This window comes from Lissotriton helveticus, chromosome 6, assembly GCF_964261635.1.
Source record: "Lissotriton helveticus chromosome 6, aLisHel1.1, whole genome shotgun sequence".
Lineage (NCBI taxonomy): Eukaryota > Metazoa > Chordata > Amphibia > Caudata > Salamandridae > Lissotriton > Lissotriton helveticus.
Genome location: NC_136067.1, coordinates 31402262 through 31429757, shown reverse-complemented (window position 1 = coordinate 31429757; position 27496 = coordinate 31402262). Strand labels below are relative to the sequence as shown.

Genomic DNA, 27496 nt, shown 5'->3' with positions numbered 1-27496 from the left:
ACGCGTTTGGAAGGACGATAAAACTAACGTAAGACATTTAGAGTAACTCAGTCGTGCTTTCTCACTCAGACCCCTTTTTTCCCATAATACTCCAAAGACGTCTGGAGTGGGTGAAAGGTAATATCCGCCAAACCTCGCAGGAGGAAACTCCTATGTATGGTACTTGGTTTAGTCAACGTTGAGGGATAAACCGTTCCAAAATATTGTGCATCTAATCTTTGTTTCCATAAGAAACCTGATCTGCAAACAAACAAAATAACCTTCTGTCGGTACAATGTCAGACAGTGAAGGAGAAAGAGAGGCAGTTAGATTAGCAACTGAAATAGCAGCAGCTGATACTGCACTGCAAGACGCAGACCCGGATATAATACTCATCCGGGTCATTAAAAGGAAATCTATAACTTTAAAACTTATAGAAAATGGACTGACACCTAGAGGTGGTACAGTCATATTCGTAATTGAGGCACACGAATATCGGCAGACAGAGGTATACTATTCATGGATACATTTTCCAGCAGCAAATGCTGTAACAAAGTACTTCCACTATTACAAAGTAGAGGAACCTCCTGGAGAGTACACTCCTTTCGAGGAGGTGGAAGTACCACTTAAATTTCAAGAGCATTTGCTCTTATTTAATGGCGCCCTAAAACATAATAATCACATCACCAGGCTCGGTCCTTTAGGTAGACCAGGAGCAACGTGGCCGGTCCTAGCCGGATACACACCACATCCAGACATCAATGGGATGTCTGCAGCAGAGCTGTTAACACAGCTAAAACAATTAATAAAAATACACAGACAATTAGTCCAATATGTGATGCGGACTTCAACAATTCAGCCAGCAATTAAAATTCCACAGCTGACCCCTCACCAGGGGAACACAAATAAAATTACACCACAGAACATTCAATCATGCCTAGGTAAAGTACCAGCTAAACGGGAACAAATACCATTCTGGTTAGCACAAAAAATCACCCAAATCGAGGCTGTGTTTCCAGACACCACCCCGTTAGAAAAACACAGGATTCTGACTATCTGTCTTCCAATGGGAATCGCACCACACATTGAGGACTGTGACACTTGGGGTACAGTCTTTGCTTCCATCTACACAAAAACGCACGTTGTTCCATCCATTTCGGTAATACCAGATGTGCTAAAACAAATTCAAGATGAATATGGTCCAGAACCCGCTTTAACTCTTGGTATGAAATTACTAAAAGACTTCAAGCAGGTCTCGGCTATATTATTAGCCAACATAAAAGGAGAAGCAGCGAACGTGGCGATCCGCCAGAGGTTAAAAGAGACAGATATAGCAGACCAACCAGCTGAAATTGCCAGAATCATAGAAAAATCCTATGAGGAACTAGGTAGAGATAGTTTAGGTGGAATACCAGTAAAACCACAACTGATTGAAAGTCCTGAAAAAATATTTTTTAATAATAACTCAACATCACAAAAAAAGAGCTGGGATGGAAACAAACAATCCAATCCTAAAGAAAAGAAATTCCAGTCCAGAGGAAGGTCTCCTAGGCGAAGAGAAAAATCTCCGAACCAAAGACACAGGTCACCCCAGAGTGCCCCCTCTGGGAAAAGATATAACCTTAGAAATAGGGATAATATAAAGAAACCTGATAGATATCAAGACATTGATACACGTCCCTCTCAATCTTTTCAGACTTCCTCGCAGAAATCGGAAAGAAGAGGACGATCAGAACAAAGAGAAGAGCACGCCAAGTCCAAAGACAAGGAACCTGCTCAGCTAAAAAAGAAATTACAATTTCCCAAAAAGAAGATAGCCAGTATCAAGGTAGTTAACAATGCCGAGAATACTGAGGACACAACTGAAAAACGGAGAATGGGCTCAGACAATGCTAGACAGCGCAGCAGAAGTGAGCATAGCTCGCAAAGTCCTTATGAATCATCTGGAGACAGTGGACACGAATGAATATCTTCAAGTGGAAACTGCAGTCACCAGAGTTAGCAAACCTCACAAAATATATGAAATAACATTACGTATAGAAGGGGATAAGACTAGAAAAATAAGGGGACTATTTTGGGATAATCTCTCCAAGGGCTATGACATCCTTCTAGCTGAAAAAGACTGGCCACCAGAATTAGTCAGGGAGTGCCCTCATGGCGAAGAAATAATTATGCCTGCCTTCTCAAATCATATCCCAATTCATAAAAAATACACACTTGCCAGAAAGTGGGCAGTAGCCCTAGCTCCTGCTTTATATAAAAATCACGTAGGATGGGATGAGGACTCTCCTCCTCACAAAATCCAGTTAAAATCACAACCTACTGCACAAAGACAGTACCCAATTAAGCAAGAAGCTAAAAAACAGGTAAAAGAAATTCTAGATCAACTAGAATACCAGGGGGTGATTGAAACTTGCACCTCACAAATGAACAACCCTTTGTTTCCGGTCTCCAAACCAGACAATTCATATCGTCTAGTTTTGGATTACCGACACCTTAACTCATGTTGCAAAACTTTTGCAGTGCAAAACTCGCATAGTGCTGCACTAATGAATAACATAGTGCGCAAAAAATACAAAACAACATTAGACATCTCTAATGGATTCTTTTGTCAAAACATAGCACCAGAGAGCAGATATTTGTCTGCATTCTCAATAAATGTCACTCAAAAACAATTCTGTCGGTTAGCTCAGGGGTACAAGAACAGCCCAGGAGTATTCTCAGCGAGAGTAACAGAATTACTACAAACATATGACGACGAAGCATTATCGTATGTCGACGACATATACTTAACAGATGATGACTTGGAGACTCACTTGAAGAGAGTGAACACCATAATACTTGGGTTCGCAGCAGAGGGTTACAAATTCAACTTAAAAAAATCCAGAATTGCCCATCTGACAGTCCTGTTCTTAGGATATGAATTATCAAGTGAAGGCAAAAGCCTGGCTGACAATTTCCTAGAGAAATGTGCCGTACTCCAAGCACCTAGAACACTAAAAAACCTACAGTCAGTTCTAGGCTTCCTAAATTTCGGAAGAACATACATTGCAAATTACGCAGAAAGGGTCAAACCCCTTTATGATCTAATAAAACCGGATTTTAAAAGAACCAATTGGACTCAAATACACACAGAAATTCTGAGATCCTTACAAACAGACATGCTAATTAAAACAAAATTAGAAACACGTGATAACACACGCAATCTTGTGATTCGAGTCATCCCAGGAAGATGCGGATTCACATACCTGACGTCTAATGAGGGAGAAAAGGTACCAATTGCATTCAAATCACACTTGTACACTAAGGCTGAAATGAAATTCAGCCCAACGGAAAAAATTCTAACTGCAACAAAGACAGCTATAGCAAAAGAACGAGCCCTGGCACAAGGTAAACGAATAATAATCGTGACACCGATACCAGCCCTAGAGGCGGTAACAAAGGCAAGCATTCCAAATGCTAAAGCGCTCCATCCGAGATGGATACAATGGGCTAATTCTCTTGCTGCAACAGACGTGGCATACGAATTTGATCATAACTTAAAGACACAAGAATTTCTCCAATATGAATTTGAATGTCCTCCGCCGACCGAAATTCTGCCTCTAGAACATTACGGCTGTATAATATATACAGACGGATCAGCACAACCCGCAGTAGGGGGTAAACAAGCTTACAGTGCTGCGTGCGCGATCGTTAAAGGTCACTGGCACGAAGGGAAATTTAAACCAGCAATCACTAAAACACAATCTTTAGGAGATTGTACAGCTCAGCGAGCTGAACTATTAGCGTTCAAGATGGCGCTTGAAAATACCGATCGAGAATTCCCCACACTCATAGTGTGCGATTCGTATTATTGCGTTCAGTCTTACAATGAATACTTGCAGATCTGGCTTCAGAATGGTTTCAAGGATGCAAAAGGTGGCACAATCAAGCATAAAATGCTCTGGGAACAAGTAGTTCTTTTACAAAAAGAACTACCAAAGACTCACGTGATACACACACTGAGTCATCAACGTGATGGCGTTCACGTTGCAGGGAATTCATTGGCTGATGAGGCCGCGAAGGCAGCTGTGCAAACGGCTTCCGTAGCTGCAATCACACGGTCAAAAACAAAAATAGACAGCAAAATATTACAGGCTGTCAGCGCTACAGAAAAGGATTCGATAGAAACACTCCCGAAAGGTTTTCCAGTAAAATACTCATACATAACTGATGCAAACAATGTTCCTTTTGCTCGAATCCCTGGAGTGGGGGATAGGGCAATTCCAAACATGGAACATAGGTTAGGACTGATAATAGCGGCACACGAAGGGCTTGCTTCTATACATGCTGGCGTCTCAGCCACAGTATCATTATTAAAACAGAGATACTGGTGGCCACAAATGAGAAGACAAACAAGGAACTATGTTTTAGAATGTGAAATATGTCAAAGAATGAAAGTATCAACAGTGAGACGCCCAGCGCAGACGCCCCTTCTAATCTCGGATAAACCATTAGCCTGTGTTTACCTAGACCACTGTGGTCCCTTACAAAGGGATGGTAACTATAAATATATCTTGGTTGCAGTGGACTCATGTACGAGATTCATATGGATGTGGCCCCAGCGAACAGCTGACGCCAGAACTGTTATAAAAGATTTGCGAGTCTTTATCGGCACATACGCAATTGGCATGCTGCATTCGGACCATGGTCCTGCTTTTAGCTCTAGAGCTTATAAGGAGGCCATGGTCAGCATGGGCGTGACATTGCGGTACTCTTGTCCATTTCACCCTGAGGGGAACGGAATTGTTGAAAGAAAAAACTGTGACATAAAGCAATCTATAACGGCAAAGGTATTAGGTTCGGGAGCTGGGTGGGTCAAACATCTAATAAGTGTCCAACGTAGTCTAAATAACCTGCCAAGAAATTCTCTGAAGGGATTCAGTCCGTACGAATTATTATTTGGAACTAGGATGTTAATCTCTGACCTTGACAGTCAGACTTCAGTGGTAAAGGAAAAAAGCTTTGATATCAAAGATCGTTTGGCTATTTTACAGGACTTAAACAAGAAAAGACCTGAGCAACATAAAGTTGAAACAGCAGCCAACAACCACTGAAGAACCACCACCTGTCCCAGCAAGACCCGTCTGGATTCCAAAAATCGGGGATCTAGTCAGAGAAAAGATCGCGGTAAAGAAGGAATTTGGGCCTTCTTACAGAAAAGCAGTTCCTGTCTTGTCTGTCAACGGGACAAGATCAGTTGTACTACCGCCGCTTGCTGGTAAAAAGGAGAACCGAGTTGTATCCATCGACCTGGTAAAACCACAATCATGTGGCCGATAACAAATAGTAGGCTGAGTGGACTCCCCATAAGTAGCAGAACACCAAGGTTTGCTACCAGTACAGAGGTACTAACAAAGAGGCTAATCACATTCGAAACGCCTACAGAAGAACAACAAGGACTATGCAACAATGCAATGGAACTTAGACCTCTGAAAACCCAAATAAAAACATTTAGCAGAGACACACCAACCTATAATGAAGTAACAAACGAATATGCAAGAAACAGTAATCCTGAAGCTATTGGAACAATTGACAGAACTGCATCCGGCTACTTCATAAACTTCGATGATTCCTCTGAAGGCTTCACTGAATCAAAAACACAGCCATCAACAAAAACCTTTAAAGATAAAGTTAAAGTACTTTTGAAACAACTGAAAGAAACATATCTAATTTCTCCATGGATCGAATTTTGGGTGGGTTTTGGTGCATTTATCCTCATACTTTGGCTCATCATGATACTTACTTTGGGACGCTTCATTGAGGGAAAATATGCTAAAATGGACACAGCAAGTCAGAAAATCAACTTGATCCTCAAACCACACACATCTTCACACGTCGAGAAAAGAGAACTTTCTTCAGTCAACTTCACAGCCAATCCTATACCAGGTGGGGTAGCATGGGACAACACTGACTACGAAATCTATGGTCCGGTTGAAATCCTGAAATATCCACACCAAATTAAGATCTCATTGAGTGACTTTGTAAAACCAAGCTCATTTGCTGATGATTGGGACTTCGAAAGTATAAACAATATGATGTCTGACTTAGTGATGTCTGCTAAATTTACCAAACATGATTATTTGCAGGGTTCTACAAATTATGATAGTATGTACTGTTATAACCACTATGGTAACCATTTTCTACATAGATCTGCACAACCTAGAAATGTTTTAAATTATAATCAATGGGAACATTGTGCAACCCCTCCAAAAGGAAGCTCACGAACCGTTTACGACAAATATTCATATTTTTCAGGTTTTAACATAAGTAATGCTGAAACATTTTATTTCAAATTGTCAAATAAAACCGGAACGAAGACCATGATAAACACAAAATTGATCTATTCAGACTCATTCTTTGAACAAATGAATACTTTTGGTTTTGATTATTGGGACAAATATGTTGAATTGAAAAGTGTTTGGGGCACAAAAGAATGGCAAGTACAGGGTATAGAATCTTTGTTTAGAGCCTGCATGATCCCAGAACAAATTATATTTTTAAATGACACTGTTCAACAAACTACCTGTCTTGGCTTAGCCAAAATCAAAGACTTAAATAAACCGTCTATTCCAAAACCAACAATGAACAACAATAGCTCTACAGAAGAAGAGATAGACGTAAATTATGTATTAAACCAAAACAGAACACATCCAGATTGGAAAAAGTGGTTGATCTGGCCCACAGATACTAATAACTGTCAAGACAGATTCCTGAACAAAACACAGGGGTTCAAAATGACCAGGCCAGACCCTAGATATTCCCAAAGACATCACCCAGGAATAATAACCACCTACAGTGTGGGCAAATTATGCCTTCAATGGCTACAAACTTCCACACTGGCAGAAATTAAGCAACACCTAACTTTACTTACTGATGGTGCTGACTTGCGTGATTTCATTTTGGGATCGCGCAAACAGCGTCAGAAAAGTTTCATAGCAGCCTCTGTATATGCAGCATACAACGAGGCCTGGAAGGTTACTCAAATTGAGACAGCAGAAAGGATACGGGAAATTGACCGTATTAATTTGGAAAAATCACTTTCTGTAGTGGACAATGGGTTAATGACTCTGTCCTCCAGAATTTTTTCTCTGGACAGCATTGTGTCTTCAGCAATCGACATATTATCGCAAGACTTACTGTTATTACAACACGGTCAGTCCCAATTGCGTTCTATTGTACAGCTTGGCTGGACGTTACAAAATCTGCGTTCAGGCTATGTGCCTTGGCGTTTAATAAACACAACGTCACTTTTCAATATCTTTAACCTTACTGATAGACAAATCAGTATGGCCCAGAAGGGTGCTGATTATACTGTGATGTATTCCTATAGGTTCTGAATCGATCCCCCTATTCCTGACCCTATTCTGGTTAAACAAACCAACAAGTTAACTAGCAGTCAGCCCATGAGGCAGAAAACCCCCATGATGCAGATACCGTTATCTGACGCAGTCACACTACGGCACAGGAACGTGTTATCTGATTAGGTCATAACGCTTGCGATCTAATTAGACAAGCGATATTCCTCCAGCCCCTGATAAGGCATACGGAGTTCTCATAACAAATCAAACCTATGACAACCTGGGCAAAACCCTGCGGCCATTGTTTTGATTTCACCGAGAACTTCAGTAAAAGAATGTGCTAACGAGCAAGTCGTATGACATCCTTATTGACGTATCTATGTCCATCCTTACGTCAATCTCGGCACCTTAAAGGTATAAATATTACCGATATTGCCCTATGCAAACACACGCGTGGTGACGAGACGGAGCAGCCATACTTGCCGAAGCGAAGAGCAGAGCAGACCCCGCTGGCGCAGCCCCGCCTTTCTGACGCGCTGAGAGAAGCTGCTTTCTCCTGCCGAGAAATCCAGCACCGGCGTTTCTGGGTAGCCCTCGCAGGCAGCCTGGAATATCGAGACCAGAGACGAGAGATACCATCCCTCATTCAACCTAGATTCCAGGTACAGAACTGAATAACCCCTCACAGAGAATTCTTTAGTTATTCACTTGGCAAAAACAAACTTAACTTAAACTGTAACTTTCTATTCCCGCCCACGTATTAGCCTTAGGTCAGGTACACGGGGTAGGCGTATTTAGAAACACCAGTTGAGTACGTTTAGTCAAATGTATATGTGTATGTAATATATTTTATTCATTTTAAAACATCTTATGGCTTAGAAACCATATCAATGTTTTTACAGTATTATTTTATACTATTGCTTTTAATGTATGCACTTTACTTAACTATAAGTATTGCAATAATATCGATCCATTTCTCTTGTATGAGAAAAGAGACTGATCAATAAATAACACCTTTTATTGAACACGCCCGTCTCTTCCTTTTCTCTACAATCTGTTGAGACTAAGAATGCGCGTACTGACTGAGTAAAATAAATTGCCTTTTGTTCACACGACTCTCGAGATATACTCTTGATTAGGGGAGAGAAAAGTTGTCATGTTCTATGGTTGTCAGAAACTAAATCCCTTCTTGTCTAATCAGGGAAGTTAAGTCCTCCTTGAACATTCGAGAACGTTTCTAGTGAACTCTGAGCTACGCTGGCAAACCCAAAACTTTAAGTCTAGTATCGACAGTAGTAGACCTAGTTAACGTCTGGTCTAGGCCTTTACTGCTGTAGGTATTATTCCAATGCGCAGAGCCTATTGGGATGATAGGAACTACACTACAATACAATCCTGAGCATTGAGAAACTTGAGAGATTACCAGTGACAATGTCAGAACGACCTGTCAGTGAATGGATAATACATGGGATAATTAATATTCCAATATCAACCTTCAGGTTTCAATACTGCCAAAAATATATACAGGCTGGCATGTACGAAAAGCTGGGAAAGGGGTACATTAAAACAACATGGAACTTGCCCTATTCACATGCATGTGTCAGTAATAAAGGACAGAAAGTGTTTCTTAGTGGCAATAATTGTGCAATGTCACTAAGCGGTACACTTCTGTGTAACGGAATTAGTTTGCATGGAGCCTGTGAAGGGAACTCAAATAACCTTTCATGTCACCAGCAAGGCGCACCTGCAACAGAGATTGAACCATTCTTTCAAAGACTCTATAATGGGAGTTACATTCTAATTGTAGACCGCAGATGCTGTAGTCTTATGCCCGGGACTCCTTATCTCGTAACTACGACTGCGAAGGTCAAGTGCTGTGGACACTCATTGTTCCCCAGCTCCTTTCCAGACAGGGAGGCAAGGGCATGGCCCAACTTGAAAATTACTTCTATTCGAATAGATACTTTAAGCAGAATGAAAACAGTGCTTCTTCAGACGCCGACCAGGCTCACGTCATCAAAAGAAACGTATGATCTCCTAGTCGCAAGGACGACTGCAGAGATACATTCATTGTTATCAACTAATTCCCCCATACATTTCGCAGAAATCCTGTATGAAATCTTAAATATTTCTGATACCAGTGGAGTCTCAAAGGTATTTAAGACAGTATTTTCGATGGCATTAACACCATTCAAAGCCATACTGGGTATTTTTCCAGATTTCGTCCATTCGATTTTTGGCGGACTTCCCCTCATTTTGGGACTAATTGCAGGAATCCTATTCCTAGTCCTTATATTTCGTTATGGCAAACCATGTCACAGACAAAACACCTGCGACAAGGGAAGAAACAATCCTAGCCATTGGATACCGGGACCGGATATCAAAAATCCTGGGACTATCCCGGCTTAGAGACCTGAACATGACTTGGTTTCTATCCTTTCGACCAATGTGGCAACGATGTGTTTTACCTGTATTAAGGTGCCTGCTATGCGGAGAAGAATGCGTGTTAGACACCTGTCTAACGCTACAATCGGATGCGCCAATGGATGCAGAAACATTGTTGAGTCCAACAAAGGCTCATGCTTTGTGCTGCCCTCAACGGCTACCAATCCTGATGACGGCATTCGTGGAAGCTTCACCACTACGATTAAGGGGTAGTGAGGTTCAAGATGAAAGCAGCATCGATCAGGTACGACCTTCTGTCAGCAATCCAAATCAGAATGTCAATGGAGACAATCATGCGCACGAATGCATGGTTACACCTATTTCCGAGTTAGTGGAACTCTCCCAGGAAGCTGTTGACAACTTTTTCGAGAGTCTAAATGATATGATGTTCTCACCGGAGCAGAAATAGAGACTTTTGTGCAAGCTCGTACACGGCGTTCCCTGAATTTGGCCTTCAACTTTAATAATACAGTCGCATGAACAATTTCCCCTCCAGTTCACGGACAGCATATTTTTCAGCAGCCCCAAAATATTTTTGCATATTTTTCGGGACACTTATTTTCTGCTTAAAGTAAGAACTATTCTTAGACAAACTAACATTTCTAATTTTAGATAGTTTATAGACATTAGCTGCCCGCTGGTATGTTCATAAATATTTTATTCTGTGATGAAATGGTCTCGAACTTTTTTTCTGTATTAAGAGCCATTTCATGTGTAAATTTTCATATACAAAAATAGCAATAATGTATACAAATGCGTGATTACTTTAGCATTTTCCTACAGCTTGAGTGCATACTATACATATGACTGCATTTTTTCCGTGTATTTGATAATTTCAAAATGCATTTATGTATTTTGGGGTGGTAAGTTATACACATTACTCTATAGTATGTTTTACTATGCATAGATTAGTAAATATGTCCATAGTTAGCGTGGAGTGGGTGTAATGTATTCCTATAGATTCTGTATCGATCCCCCTATTCCTGACCCTATTCTGGTTAGCAAACTAACAAGTTAACTAGCAGCCATCCCATGAGGCAGAAAACCCCCATGATGCAGGAACCGTTATCTGATAAAGCCACACTACGGCACAGGAACGTGTTATCTGATTAGGTCATAACGCTTGCCATCTAATTAGACAAGCGATATTCCTCCAGCCCCTGATAAGGCATACGGACTTCTCATAACAAATCAAACCTATGACAACCTGGGAAAAACCCTGCGGCCATTGTTTTGATTTCACCGAGAACTTCAGCAAAAGAATGTGCTAACGACCTGGTCGTATGACATCCTTATTGACGTATCTATGTCCATCCTTACGTCAATCTCGGCACCTTAAAGGTATAAATATTACCGATATTGCCCTATGCAAACACACGCGGAGGTGACGAGAACGGAGCAGCCAGACTTGCCGAAGCCCAGAGCAGAGCAGACCCCGCTGGCGCAGCCCCGCCTTCCTGACGCGCTGAGAACGAGCAGCTGCCTATTTCTCCTGCCGAGAAATCCAGCTCCGGCGCTTCCGGGTAGCCCTCGCAGGCAGCCTGGAATATCGAGACCAGAGACGAGAGATACCATCCCTCATCCATCCTAGATTCCAGGTACAGAACTGAATAACCCCTCACAGAGAATTCTTTAGTCAGTCACTTGGCAAAACAAACTTAACGTAAACTGTAACTTTCTATTCCCGCCCACGTATTAGGCTTAGGTCAGATACACGGGGTAGGCGTAGCTAGAAACACCAGTTGAGTACGATTAACCAAATGTATATGTGTATGTAATATATTTTATTCATTTTAAACCTTCATATGGCTTAGAAACCATATCAATGTTTTTACAGTATTATTTTATACTTCTGCTTTTAATGTATGCACTTTACTACTGAAGTAGTGTGGCTCACTGGTTAGAGGCGGCAGACCCGAGAGCAGAGGACGGCCCGGGACCAGGGTTCGATTCCCGGCGCGGCAGGTTTCTGGACCAGGGTCAGCGGACTCGATAATTCTCTCGCCTCGGTGCCCACTCTGATCAGCGATCACACTCGGCAACTCTGGGCATTAGCTTGCCTCATCTTCACTAACGGCCCCACCAGACCGCCGGGGATGCCTGGTCTCACCCTGGAGATACCCATTAAGGGACCATCTCTCAGGGAAGCCAGGAAGGGTTTCGCAGCGGTCGAAGCGCCTTGGGACCCTACGGGTAAGTAGTGCGCTATATAAATGCCTATACATTTACATTTACATTACTTAACCATAAGTATTGCAATAATATCGATCCATTTCTCTTGTATGAGAAAAGAGACTGATCAATAAATAACATCTTTTATTGAACACGCCCGTCTCTTCCTTTTCTCTACAAACTGATGAGACTAAGAATGCACGTACTGACTGAGTAAAATAAATTGCCTTTTGTTCACACGACTCTCGAGATACACTCTTGATTAGGGGAGAGCAAAGTTGTCATGTTCTATGGTTGTCAGAAACTAAATCCCTTCTTGTCTATCCAGGGAGGTTCAACTCCTCCTTGCCTATTCGAGAAAGTTTCTAGTGAACTCTGAGCTAGCTGGCAAACCCAAAACTTTAAGTCTAATATCGACAGTAGTAGACCTAGTTAACGTCTGGTCTAGGCCTATACTATTGAAGGTATTATTCCAATGCGCAGAGCCTATTGGGATAATAGGAACTACACTACAGTGTCTGAACTTTGTCAGTTGTCTGATGCCCTGGTTTGCTAAACACATACTCAAAGAATTCTAATGCTGCTTTCACGTACTCATGTTTAGCTCTCTGAAGCATCAGGCCACTGTACTTTAGTCTTTCATATACTACTCATAGTTTGCTATCAAGCTTGTCATGATGCCCCCTTTTTGTCTTTGACATAAATATATAAATATTTACTTTGTTATTCATGTCGTGATTGCTTCGTTAGATGACACAAGTACCTATTTTACTACTTCCTACGGAGCTATCACCACTGCTAGTGTATTGAGTCATGTGTACCTTCTGGGCCCCCTGCAAGGACAAATTAGGTAATGCTTTGAGTCTGGGTGTATCGAGGAAGCTATACGTTTAGATCTAGCTTCCAGAAACTAATTGGCAATGCTAGGTTTGCTACGGGAAGGGCAGAATGCTGCCCTATTTTAATGCCACTGTTAGGTACACACATATCCATGCAAATGCACACTGCATTTGGTTTTTTATCTTTTCTGGCAAACACAACAGGTGAAACCCAGGCTGCAGGGGATCACAATCTCTTAATGATGTTGGTTTCCTCAGGCTTCTTCAAAATGTCCTCAACATTCACCTGTATCTGCAAAGGGATATGGTGCTGAAGGGTGCTATGTTGCACAGCGCTGTTGCCATGGTGTCTTAACTAGCTTCCTGGACCACTCTATTTTGAAACAGACATTTCTATTACTTTTGGGCTTCCACTGATTTGTTGGTAGTAGTAGGTAAAGTCAACCAACTGGAGTGCCGCTGCCACTTTGGTATTAAGTAGTGTCTCTGACACTGTGCCAAAGACCTTGCAATACCTGTGGTACCAAGATGGTGGATACCCTAAGTGAAAGTGTCTCTGGGTCAGCTGTGCCACCCCAAAGGCGAGACTCTTTACACTCCTCTGTTTCAGCCAGGACTGGAAATACATCTGAACGTACTCTCTGTGCCATCACATTAACAGAAGCCCAACAAACAATACAAGTGCCCCATAGCTGCCCCTCTATCTGTTCTGGGCCCTGCAGGCATAGGATAGCCCATGTTGTGCTGTACAGTGGATGACTACGACCCTCTCATAATTTGAGTTAACGTCACGGTACTAAGGCCCAGTTGGATTCTCCATGACTTGTCTCACGGCCTTTGCTGAGACCGCAGTCCAAATGATGTTCCTCTGTTCGAAGGGGCATGGCACACTGTTGCACTTACCACATTTTACCATGGAGAAGCCTGTTTGTGGGGCCTTGGTTTGTATGATGGAGCTCGCCACACACCCCACAGTATCTGCAGTCTGCATCAGTAATGCCATGCTTTTATTGCGTCAACCTTCTGTCTTAAAGAATACGTCTATTTTGTGCCCTACCAACCCCTAAGGACATGCACAGCAAAGGAGGCGCCCTGTCCCCTGCTCTGCAACGGTCCTCTTCAAGGACCCACATGCATTCACAAGTTCACGCTCTGAGCCCGCTTGCATGATCTGCACCGACATTGCTGGCTCCCTTACTATGTGCTGCCTAAATCTCCATTAGAAGCAGCCGGCATGATAAGATAACGGATCTATTCACCCATGTCCCCCAACACTGCAAGTTTTTGATAGAAGGCACATGATGGCATACGTAGATCTCCAGTGCTTAATTTCTGCCAGTGTTTGCTGGTGCTCGGCACCAGCAATTAATTCTTAACGCTGGCACTTATTTATGGCAGTCCACCACATGGGGGTGCTGGCTGTCTATTTTTGATCCGATCACATCAGATCAGGTATTAAAAATGCATTAAAAAAACATAACTGTCAGATTTGTATGAGTGGGATGTTTAGTAAGAAGCATTTTTACTGGCTTTTTGTCAGTGATGGGAACTCCAGTTGGTAGTGCAAGTTGCGGAGGCCTTCTGGGCAATACCTCAGGCAATACAAATCTAACACTATCTATATGGCTTCGGTCTGATGGACCTCACGTGTGTTCAGAAGTACAGTTTCTTCTTCTTCCGGGTCACAGCAGAGGGTTTGGTCCTGAGAAGACGCAGTGACACAGTCTCTTATACGAGGAAAACACACTGATCTTGTTTTCGGAAAGTGGGAACTGTCATCACCAAAGTGCTGGATCTGGGTCAGTGGTGTTGAGGTAATACGAGAAGGAAGGTGCCACACAAGCGTTTGCGCCTGCTTCTGTAATACGACAGTGCTACAGCTGCACACAAGGCGGGTGAACATGCCCGTTGCACCCGGGGGTACGGTTTGTAATACGGCTCTGGAAGCGCCTGGATCCAGAATCTAATGACACACTGAATTTGGTGCATGGGTCAGAGCCTACACAACTTAGGCGCACTGTACTGCACCGACATCTCTATGCGCGCAGTCGCACAAGGAGTGTCGGGTATGAAAGGCAGTGGCGGGACTGCGCAATTCAGTGCTGGGCAAAAGATGCCAAACGTGGGCATCTTCTTCCTTGCCAAATGAACTCCATGATATCCAGAAAAGGGTCATGGGCAGCCGTATAATCTGCACTTTCCAAGACGGCAGCTTTTCCATAGAATGCGGTCTGAGGGCTCCAATACAAGTTGAAGTAGCGTTGTTGTCTGTAGTTTCAGTTCCTAGTTGAACCATACCTAAAGATGTGTGTATTGAACACAGATTTCACCTAATTTTTACCTACATTCTTCACCCCGGCTACTATATGTGCTCTTTATTTTTGCTTCTGATAGGAGTTCTACTGCATCTAGATTCTGAAGAAAGAATATATCTCAGTTAAACAACTATGGTTAGAAAAGAGTGATTTGGACGAGGGAGGAAGTCACGGAGTGGGAACAGGACAGTGGTTCTGGATCCAGGGGCTTCCAGGCCTCATCAGGGTGAAGGTGTCCTTGACCTCCCCATGCACGGCATGTATCGCTGGGCTAGACACCCCAGGAGGAGGGGTTGACATAGAGTTGGTTGCTGACGAGCCCAGGAACTGATGGCATGCCACTTTCTACCCAAGCACCAGTCTCACTGCTACATGCGGCATTCCCAATCGTATTTCTTTATATCCGCAAGGTTTAATAGTTTGGATCAGCGTTCCATCGCTTAGCCAGAATGGTATCTTCTGACGTTCCATCAATCACTGTATCTATACTATGCTGATAATTCATCTGTTCATCCATTTCCCTTAGTTCCAGCCTCAATCATCTCCCACATACGTTTGACATCCATCGTATGTCCACGGCTCTGTCCCCACACACATCTTCCCTGTTTGCCAGTCCAGGAAATAAGGTGAGCAATGATACTCCTATTGCGGGGTCCTGGGGCCTCCGGTGGATCATCCCTCTACCAAACCTTGCCATGTGCGCGGGTTGTCTCCAGTACGTGTACCACAGAAGAATCCCTTCCCTAGCTGGGACTTTAAATGACACACCAGACTAAACATACACATTCAAGGCTCCCTTTGTGCCACTATAATCTCCTGGCCTGCATGTAAAAATCTCTGAGGAAGCCAAAAGCCACACGGAAAGCTGTGTAAAAGCCCAAAATAAAATAAGAACAATAATTGATGCTCTTTGTCGATGCATCCTCATTCCAGATTACATATGAGAAAGTTTGCAAAAGCAGGAGCATATTGTCCCCCCATAGCTGTTCCACATTTCTGGTTTCTTGTAAAAAGCCAACACACACAATTACAACCGAGCTATAACACAAGATGCACAGTTCTGGGAAACAAACCACACTGTACAGAAATGAAACACTTTCACATCACATGTTCACACAATGATGTTCCATTCTCTCGTGTTGTAGCCAGACATCAACAGGCATGTGCTGCGTGCACATGAGAGATCACAAAGAGAAACATGTTTTCTCTGTGCCCCAGCTAGGATTCTTCTTAGATGTTTATAAGGAGGGATTCATTTGACCATGCACATGCAGCATCAATCAATCAATCAAGCATTTGTAGAGCGCGCTACTCACCCGTGAGGGTCTCAAGGTGCTAAGGGGGTGGGGGAGGCCGCATAGTGCTTGCTTCACAGGCCTCATGCACAAACACAAGTGAAGTCTCTCATTTGCATTAAAATATACTACGAACCAATCAATCGCTAAATGAAGAGTCTCTCCACGTAGTGGAACTGAGCCCTGGTCCCTGGGGCCATTACTCACCCTGCCAGTTTTGGAGCTGCAGGTCCTGCCACTGTCTGGGCCGTGCACTCCTGTGGGACTCTGGGAGGTCCTTGTCATGCAACAGTATCTGGGCACAGTTCAGGTGCTGCTGCTCGCAGGCCACGTGTAGCGCCGTGTTCCCATTCCGGTCCTGAAGATCCAGGTTCACGCCCTTCAGCACCAGCTCTCGTACCACCTCAGACTGGTCCAGGAACACAGCGAGATGTAGAGGGGTCTGAGGAAGGAACCAAAGAGAGGGTCTTCACTGCTCGGAGGAATTCAAGGGAGGTCATTGCCACTCAGGAGGACACAAGAGGTCCTTCCTACGCTCAGGTGAGGAAGAACCTATTATAACCTATTTTAACCTATTATAACCTATTATAACCTATTATAACCTATTTTAACCTATTTTAACCTATTTTAACCTATTGTAACCTATTGTAACCTATTATAACCTATTATAACCTATTTTAACCTATTGTGAGTGCACAAAAGGCACAGTGGTGACCAGGTGAACTCACTATGGGCTATCACCAGACATGGAACACAGCAGGGGTCAAGAGGACAGTATGCTGCTAGCGTGAACACTAGAGGTAACCAGCACTCAGAAGCACACCCAGGGAACTAGCAAAAGGATGAAAGCAGGAGAAAGAAAAGGGGGATAAGCCATGAGAGCCTCACCGAAACTATGTAACCAGAGAAATGGGCCTAACGGAGATCTCGGGAGAACATGAACCGACGAATTTAGGGTTTAATTAGGAGCCTCGTGCCAGCAAAGATAGTGTCTGAAAGCTTCTACAAAAGCCGTAACAGGCTACAGCGCCATGTGTAGAGCCAGCAAGAATCATGGACGTCAGGGTGAAGCCTGGACTAAAAATATAGTAAGGGTGCGAGGCCCGTCGAACAAACTGCTGTGCAGCTGGAGGTGAGTGGGCAGGAACCACTGGCCCCAGGGCTGGACCTGATATCAGCTGACGCTCAGGAGAGGGGTCCTGGGCTGAGAGTCCATCCAAGGGTCCGGGCTGGGGGTCGCTTTGAGGGACCTGGATTGTGAATCAGCCTACCAGAGTAGCTAGGTACTGTGCCAATCAATCGAAAACAGTCAACACGATTGCCTCTTGTTGCCCTCACACATCCCTAGGGGCATCATGCTTCATCTTGGGCGGTGCTCCTCGTCGGGCCGGCGGTGCAATGACCTACGGGTCCCCTGAAGGGTCACTTTAGCGGAGATCTTTTTATTTCGCCATTTGATGAGTGTGAGAGTGTCTCCTAGTGGGGTCGTGAGAAGTGAGTGTGAGGCTAAATACTTAAAACTGGCTAGGGGTTATCCCAAAAGTTTTAATATGCTGATTCCCCTGTCAGAGTAAAAAAAACAACATAGGTTAGTGTTACTTGTGGGGTAATAATGAACCCTGGTAGCTAAAAAAAGGAAATGTCGACATGTTTCGTGCCTCAAATTGGTCAGACTGATCCTTGGCGCTTCATCAGGACTGAAGTGAATATAAGTTATTGGTGAGTCAACCCCAATCGTAGATTTTGTTCGAGCAGCTATCCTTTCTTTTTATAGGGTGGCACCTGCTCATGAGAATTATCACCGTTGGTACGACCTAGATAGCTTATTCTTCTAAAGAACAGGCTACATAGGTTATGGCGCGGTGACCCGCACTGCTACGGGGGTTTAGCCAGGTGCGCTTCTCGCTGCACCTACCTTCGACCATGCGTGCCTGAATTGCACCATTTAGGCACGCATGGTCGTGGGTAACCCTGGGCATAGTTTGCGTAGTAGCGCTAAGCGTAGCTACGCGAAGTGCACTTCGCACTACACAAGCTACGGGAACTTCGTAGTGCACTGTGCAAAATGCTGTTCGCACTGATTGCACAGTGCCGGATGCTAGTTCGCACTGTACAGTCAGTTGAAACCACATCTTGCACAGTGCAAGCGGTCGTTTTCTGCCGCTCAAGTAGCTTTCTACTCGAGCTGCAGCTTTCTCAACGTGGACTGATAGTTTCTCATCGCGAGCGGTCGCGAGCATACGCGACCACTCGCAATGAAAAACCGGACCTCCCCGCGTTGAGAATCTCGCTGGGAGGTTTATTTTCCACAGTCGCGATCAGCAACTTGATGTTGCTGATCGTGAACGAGGAAAAAGTCTTGCCAGGATGTCATTTTGCTTGCTCGCGGTCGCCAACTTGACGTTGAGGACCGCAAACAAGCAAAAAATTACCGCTACGCGTGTTTGCACTGTGCTACATGCAATTTGCGTAGTGCGAAGTAGTGCAAACTACGCAAGCGTAGCATAGTGCTTCGCCCAGGGCTAGTCAAGGGTATGTACAGCTAGTAACCCCCTTATTTGGATTGACACCTTTGTTTTATACAAACTATGCATGCTTTCAAAAGCATTGAAGAAAGCCTTCACCACCAGTGATCCCACCCCCTCTCACTCCACCGCACTCACCTGGAACAGGTCATTCTGCACGTCCATCATCTCAGTGGGGACCAGAGAAATGATGTCCAGAGCGACGTCCTGGACTTCGTGGATGATGGCGAGATGCAGGAGCCTGGAAGAAAGGACAGAAGCGGACACATCATCAGCATCACCCAACCGGTGCAGTGTGAGAGAGAGTGCTGAGTGCACAGGTCTAAAACTAGCTAGAGATCTCTGGAGGGGAAACCAGACAGTGTCAGTGGGAAAAACATCCTATTCAGGGTTGTTCTTTTACAGTGGAAGGGACAAGTACCACAGATGTACTATATCTCTGTCCATGTCTGAGAAAAACATACATTTGTGACAGCTGAAACACATGAGCTAATCCCAGATACTGTTAATTGTTCTAGCAGTCATGCATTTTATTTATTTTATTTATTTATAATGTTCCACTCCATCATTTTTGTTCACCGTGCCACTCCAGAGAGGAAACAGCCATATGCAAATCAGGCTTGGAGCGGGGTGAGTGAGCGTGTGGGCAAGGCGAAAAGACTATGGGCCAGATGTAGGTGACCCATTACCGGTCGGTAAACCCAAAATTTGGTAAATGTCTGGCTTACCGACCGGTATTGGGCCATTTCCTATTCAGGGGATGATTCGGTAAATACCGAATCATTATTTACCGATTCGGTATTTACCAAACCGGTAAATGGCATGTAGGAAGCACATTTGAGAGTGCTGTTGTGCTTTAAGGGTTCGTTATTTACCACCAACTATTAGTTGGTGGTAAATAACGAATACCTTTGAAAATGCAAATCTGTGCATTTACACATGTGCCATGTGACAGACATACATGCCCTTAGGGCATGTATGTGTGCCACATGTGCACACAAGCACTATTCAGGGGTGCAACAGGGTGTCAATGTGACACCCTTGAATGTTTCCCTATTTTACCGATTCAGTATTTACCGATTCGGTAATTCCCATTCATTCCTATGGGCCTCCATAGGCCCGTAGGAATGAATGGGAATTACTGAATCGGTAAATACGGATTTGGTAAATACCGAATCGTACCGTTTGTTTTTATTTGCTATATTCTGATGTTTTTTGTGCAACTCAGAACAGACTTCTTCTTGCAGCAGGGTCCTTCATTGGTCCAGCGTCGGACCGGACTGCCTGGCGCTCCCTGTGCCCTGTGCGCAGACCCCTTGCTGAGACATGCACTGCGCCCCCTGTGGATGCTCCTGGTAACAGCCTCTGTACGAACAAGTTTGCGCTATATAAAACTTTATACATAAATAAAATAAATATGAGAGAAGCAGTTACTGCTGAAAGCATCGGTTGTACTAGAAGCAAAAGGCACATGTCTGTGTAGATCTAGGAATCACTGAGTGGCTTTTTAGAAACTTGTATTAGTGAGTCAATACTTTCAATGTTCTGATTTGTTACCTTTGCCTCAAATTGTAAAGCGCTCCGATATCCTACGGGATCAAGTTTGCGCTATATAAAACTTTATAAATAAATAAATAAGTACTTAGGGGTGTTTTACCCTATAAGATCCGCAAAACTGAACGAGCAGTTTAACTCTGCATTGAAGGGGAGGAGGCGGGGGGTTAGTGATAACGCTTACAAGGCACTCCACAACGCCGGACCAGCGTACCTCAACGGACGACTGTCCTACACCCCGAACCACCAGCTTCGCTCTGCCGACCTCGCCTCCGTCCTACGCTTTCACCACGTGACCATCGGAGGCAGATCATTCTCCCACCTCGCCGCAAAGACATGGAACACCCTCCCCGTCCACCTGTGCCGGACCCAGGACCTGCTGACCGTCAGGAGACTCCTCAAGACCTGGCTGTTCAAGCAGTAGCGGCACTCCCCCCTCCCTTCAGCGCCTTGAGACCCTCACGGGTGAGTAGGAGGGGACGGACCGCCCTCTAGAGGTGAGGTGTGCCAGAGGTCCCACACCGCCCCTGCACCTTAGGCCTTAACAAAAGGAGGTCTTTGGAAACATGTGTGGATGTGGAGTGTGTGACAGCACGGGGTTAAATACAGCAGAAAAAACAGAACAGCAATAAAATGAAAATGGAGACAATTGGTGGTCAAGCTTGCACTACTGATGTCTGTAGTTTGAAGGGGAGGAAGCGAGAGGGGCTCGCACTGCTGATAGTGTCGAGCGGTACCTTGCATGTGTTGGTGAATGAAGCTTGCACTGCTGATAGTGTGGTGCGATACCTGCTATGTGTTTGTGAAAGAAGCTTGCGCTGCGGATAGTGTCAAGCGGTACCTGCTATGTGTTTGTGAAAGAAGCTTGCGCTGCGGATAGTGTCGAGCGGTACATGCTATGTGTTTGTGAAAGAAGCTTGCGCTGCGGATAGTGTCGAGCGGTACCTTGCATGTGTTTGTAAAAGAAGCTTGCACTGCTGACTGTGTCGAGCGGTACCTGCTATGTGTTTGTGAAAGAAGCTTGCACTGCTGACTGTGTCGAGCGGTACCTGCTATGTGTTTGTGAAAGAAGCTTGCACTGCTGACAGTGTCGAGCGGTACCTGCTATGTGTTTGTGAAAGAAGCTTGCGCTGCGGATAGTGTCGAGCGGTACCTTGCATGTGTTTGTGAAAGAAGCTTGCACTGCTGACAGTGTCGAGCGGTACCTTGCATGTGTTTGTAAAAGAAGCTTGCACTGCTGATAGTGTCGAGCGGTACCTGCTATGTGTTTGTGAAAGAAGCTTGCACTGCTGACAGTGTCGAACGGTACCTGCTATGTGTTTGTGAAAGAAGCTTGCACTGCTGACTGTGTCGAGCGGTACCTGCTATGTGTTTGTGAAAGAAGCTTGCACTGCTGACTGTGTCGAGCGGTACCTGCTATGTGTTTGTGAAAGAAGCTTGCACTGCTGACAGTGTCGAGCGGTACCTGCTATGTGTTTGTGAAAGAAGCTTGCACTGCTGACTGTGTCGAGCGGTACCTGCTATGTGTTTGTGAAAGAAGCTTGCGCTGCGGATAGTGTCGAGCGGTACCTGCTATGTGTTTGTGAAAGAAGCTTGCGCTGCGGATAGTGTCGAGCGGTACCTGCTATGTGTTTGTGAAAGAAGCTTGCACTGCTGCTGCCTGAGCTGCAACTGTTCTATGTAAAGGGCAATCGTGCCCTAAGCTACCTTTTGCACACCACACCACCACCCATCATACGAGCTCAGATGCACGTAAGAGGATACACACTCCATGCACAGTCTTATACTGGCCTCTCTACTGAGATTACAAACAGCATTAAAGTATTAAAAGTATAGCCACTCTGCTGCAAGGTTCTGATGCTACTGAACTGAAAGTAGAACAGTCCCGCTGTGACGCTCTCGGACAGTCCCATTCGCGATACACCATCTTTGCTGTTAAGCTTCTTTACCATCATATTAAAAGCATGGTACCTATAGAAGTTGTGATGGTGTCACATTACAGGTAGAGCATCAGATATAAAAAGTGCCTGGACTGTCCTATTCCAGGGGCACTGCTGTGGAGGGTTGGTAACACCCTGCTAAAGGACAGCAGTCCTGCTGAGATGTTCTGAAACTGTCCTAATATATTATGGGATTTTGCTCAGCAGAGCTTGTAATGTCCTACTGAAGGTATAGGAGTGCTGCTGTAAAGTGCAGGTACTGCCCAGTAAATGAACACCTGCCCTCCTGAGAACAGCTCCAATGCTTCATGCTAAGAAGAATCCAAACTGTCCCAATTACTCTATAACTCTGCTACAAAGAAGTGTAACTAGTGTCATATTAAACCTCTTGCAGATTCTCTGAGTGATGCTAATTCTGTTTCATTCAGTCATTCAGAGATTCAAAGCCCTGCTGGGAAGTGCCTGTGCACTTTCATTACAGCACCAACAGCCGTGCTCACACGTTTCGGTACTTTCCAATGCAAGCAGGGCCTTCATCAGGGCATTTCATCCCTTTCAACGGAAACAGGCCCCACCTTCCTAGGATCTGGCCCATCCATCCCCAGCAGCTGGAGACTGAGTGAGCTTGGAGCTCGTACAATACAATAAAATGTATAAAGCGCACAGATGCATCCAAAGAGGCGTTTCGGCGCTAGCGGCTTAAAAGTGGGATAGGGTAAGAGAGCAAGAACTGTAATGAATCCATGTATTGATTATGTCGGTCACTGCAAAGGTCATTATGATTGGTATAGTGAAATAACTGTATCGGTGTCAATGGTCTGTCACTATTGCAAAGTTCAAATAAAAATATTTTTTAAAAAAAGAAATAAATGAATAAAAGTGTCACACGAACGGAAGGAGGACGCTTCTCTCACTCCTCACCAGCACCAGTTGAGGCGGGAAACACAATCGAACAAACCTTGACACAACACATCTTCATCCTAGGGCCACCAAATCTTATGATCCTAAACAAATCCATCTCAGCTTGTTGTGTCGATAATTGTCGAGGAATCGTCCGGCACACCCAAAGCATTTATTGCGTCTATTGGTTCGAATCAAACTGGTGCATTTTAACAAAAATATCAAATCGATCCAACCAAGGACACGCCTACATCAACCACCGACTGAACTTCCACCAACCATCGAGAAGACTCCGCTCCGCCTTCCTTTCACTCACTCACACTCCCCGCATCGACCGAAGCAGAAGTGGAGGACGCCCCTTCTCCTGCAAAGACCTGGAACAGCATTAGTACATTTGTAAAGGGGTCCCCGTAAAAGAGGAAAGTGTATTGTGGACGAACATACACTGAAATTTTTTTTTATTATAAAACTAAAACACAAATTCATAGACTGATTTGCAATTGGTAATTTGATTTATTTCCATTGCTCTGTGATTACCGATTGGCAATATTTGATCACATCGATTCATAAATAGTAGAGCCCCAAGGGGGAGAAAAGGGAGGGAAATGGTGCTCAGGGAAGTGTTAGAATGAGAAAGAGTGACACAGTATCAAAAAGGTGTAATACCAAATTCAAACATAGATCAAAAACAATTATAAAACAAGAGCCATCATAAAAGGCAAAATTCGAAGAATGTTCATGGGAGAAAATTCAACGGTCACAACTAATTATTAGATCAATCATGGGTGTGCCGGATTTTCAACAGAAGGGAAACAAGTCGACGTTTCGACCCCTATTAGTAGGCCAATTAAAGTCCTTTCACGGGGTCTTCATCAGGACGTCACAAAGGGAGAAGGGAAGGGTGGGGCAATTCTGTATAAACAAATTTATAAGGAAAAATATACTTTAGTGTATATCAAACCAATGACAAGAAAAAAACCAATTATTTCTCAGAAAATAATTCATTCTCAAAAATTTACCATGGAGTACGGCCCAGCCGGGCTCTGTACATGGAGAGACACGCCACGCTGGCTGTCGCGGTCAAATCTGATCAAGGTAGAAACCTCAAACAAAGAGGAGAATGAGTAATCAATAAGGTTCTGATGAGTCAGAGGATAAAAACTGGTTGTAACTCCACTTACATACTACAATAGTAGAGACTATAATTTATCCAAAAAACTTTAAGGATTTACCAGACACAATTGTCAACACAAATCACATCATGATTAATCATGGCGGCGTATGAAAATGACATCAGATTATATAGGTTTGCAAAAAGTACCTTTAGATCAATAGTACTCGAAACGTCTGGGGTCCAAAGGGTTTAAACAGTAAAGCAGATACAAATTCTGATTGCGAAATTAACCTCCTATGGTAAACAGAGTGGAGAGAGATTGTTTACCAATCAGTGTAAGGCAAAACGGTTCTCCCGTTAGAATTTGTCAACTGCATGCTGCCAATTACTTACATCAAATGAGGCAAAACACGCAGTCTACTTTGATCGTTTTGGCAGCCTAAATGGCAGATGTCGGCCGGATGAGAAGTTCGTAATCCACCTCAGGGCGGGGATTAATTCTAGCGCCTGTCCGACTGTTAATTCTTATACTAGAAAGAGGGAGGGAGAGAGTCAGTTGTTTGGCCGGGGTACGGACTTACTGTAAATAAACCGCGCCTAGGGTTACTCACGGGAGAAGGCAAGCGGGCAGCCAGCGTCTGCACAAATCCTCACGCGAACTCCGCCGTGTCAACAACGCGGAGTTTAGGGGCGGGGCCAGCTAATGTGCAGGAATGATGGAGAGGGAAAAGTGACTCGCGGTTGGATGACAGACTATGCACGGGCACATGGTGTAAATTGTAAATTACTCTCGTGGGTTTCAGCTCAGAGGTGGTGTCAAGATGACTATTTGTGGAAATTAAATTACAAAAAACAACTTTGGTGCAACTCTCACGAAGGAGGTTGAACCTCCTGTGTGAGAGTTGCACCAATGTTGTTTTTTGTAATTTAATTTCCACAAATAGTCATCTTGACACCACCTTTGAGCTGAAACCCACGAGAGTAATTTACAATTTACACCATGTGCCCGTGCATAGTCTGTCATCCAACCGCGAGTCACTTTTCCCTCTCCATCATTCCTGCACATTAGCTGGCCCCGCCCCTAAACTCCGCGTTGTTGACACGGCGGAGTTCGCGTGAGGATTTGTGCAGACGCTGGCTGCCCGCTTGCCTTCTCCCGTGAGTAACCCTAGGCGCGGTTTATTTACAGTAAGTCCGTACCCCGGCCAAACAACTGACTCTCTCCCTCCCTCTTTCTAGTATAAGAATTAACAGTCGGACAGGCGCTAGAATTAATCCCCGCCCTGAGGTGGATTACGAACTTCTCATCCGGCCGACATCTGCCATTTAGGCTGCCAAAACGATCGAAGTAGACTGCGTGTTTTGCCTCATTTGATGTAAGTAATTGGCAGCATGCAGTTGACAAATTCTAACGGGAGAACCGTTTTGCCTTACACTGATTGGTAAACAATCTCTCTCCACTCTGTTTACCATAGGAGGTTAATTTCGCAATCAGAATTTGTATCTGCTTTACTGTTTAAACCCTTTGGACCCCAGACGTTTCGAGTACTATTGATCTAAAGGTACTTTTTGCAAACCTATATAATCTGATGTCATTTTCATACGCCGCCATGATTAATCATGATGTGATTTGTGTTGACAATTGTGTCTGGTAAATCCTTAAAGTTTTTTGGATAAATTATAGTCTCTACTATTGTAGTATGTAAGTGGAGTTACAACCAGTTTTTATCCTCTGACTCATCAGAACCTTATTGATTACTCATTCTCCTCTTTGTTTGAGGTTTCTACCTTGATCAGATTTGACCGCGACAGCCAGCGTGGCGTGTCTCTCCATGTACAGAGCCCGGCTGGGCCGTACTCCATGGTAAATTTTTGAGAATGAATTATTTTCTGAGAAATAATTGGTTTTTTTCTTGTCATTGGTTTGATATACACTAAAGTATATTTTTCCTTATAAATTTGTTTATACAGAATTGCCCCACCCTTCCCTTCTCCCTTTGTGACGTCCTGATGAAGACCCCGTGAAAGGACTTTAATTGGCCTACTAATAGGGGTCGAAACGTCGACTTGTTTCCCTTCTGTTGAAAATCCGGCACACCCATGATTGATCTAATAATTAGTTGTGACCGTTGAATTTTCTCCCATGAACATTCTTCGAATTTTGCCTTTTATGATGGCTCTTGTTTTATAATTGTTTTTGATCTATGTTTGAATTTGGTATTACACCTTTTTGATACTGTGTCACTCTTTCTCATTCTAACACTTCCCTGAGCACCATTTCCCTCCCTTTTCTCCCCCTTGGGGCTCTACTATTTATGAATCGATGTGATCAAATATTGCCAATCGGTAATCACAGAGCAATGGAAATAAATCAAATTACCAATTGCAAATCAGTCTATGAATTTGTGTTTTAGTTTTATAATAAAAAATTTTTTTTTCAGTGTATGTTCGTCCACAATACACTTTCCTCTTTTACGGGGACCCCTTTACAAATGTACCACTCAGCACCCAGGTCCCCGTGACTACATGGGTATAACCCCCCTTTTTTGTAACGCCTGGAACAGCATTAGGCCTGGTCGGTAAATTCCGGTCAGCTCACGGAATTTGGGTAATTTCGCTTTCCGCGGAGAACGCAAAATTGCCCAAAATTCTGCGTTCCGCGACTTTGCGAAATTTTTTGCTTGTTTGCATTATCAAAATGCATGTTTGCGAGATATTTCCCCCCGAGCACGCAAACAGCAATTGCGAACAGTAAAAAGGCATCGCGAACAAACAATTCCGCGTGTTCGCGGAGATTTTTTACTGTTTCGCGGAGATTTGCGTAACGCGATTACGCAAATTCTGCCCACACCTAAACAGCATCCCAACGCACCTCTGGACCATCACCTCACTTACGGAATTACGAAGGGCCCTCCAGACCTGGCTGTTCGAATAAGACTTCCGGGACCTGAAAGCGACTGGATACCATACCGGGTGATTAGCAGCGCTCTGTAAATCTTGATTGATTGATTCAACTGAAAAAGGCATGATGAATGGAGCTAAACTTCTAGTGACTTGTGCAACTCCGAGCCACCAGCC

At 44.1% G+C, this 27496-nt stretch overlaps 1 protein-coding gene across 2 annotated transcripts in view; it reads right to left on the bottom strand.

The window, feature by feature from the left end:
* Positions 1 to 27496, bottom strand: part of NFKBIE (NFKB inhibitor epsilon) — a 179419-nt gene that overhangs the window by 78057 nt on the left and 73866 nt on the right. For both annotated transcript variants that reach the window (XR_013596058.1, XM_078647301.1), the window contains 2 exons: positions 19049 to 19151; positions 16593 to 16827 (listed from right to left, as the gene is read on the bottom strand). Coding sequence is in view for 1 of the 2 variants with exons in the window: in XM_078647301.1 (XP_078503427.1) it covers positions 16593 to 16827; positions 19049 to 19151 (338 nt within the window). In the remaining variant the exon portion in view is untranslated. The remainder of the gene's footprint in view (positions 1 to 16592; positions 16828 to 19048; positions 19152 to 27496) is intronic.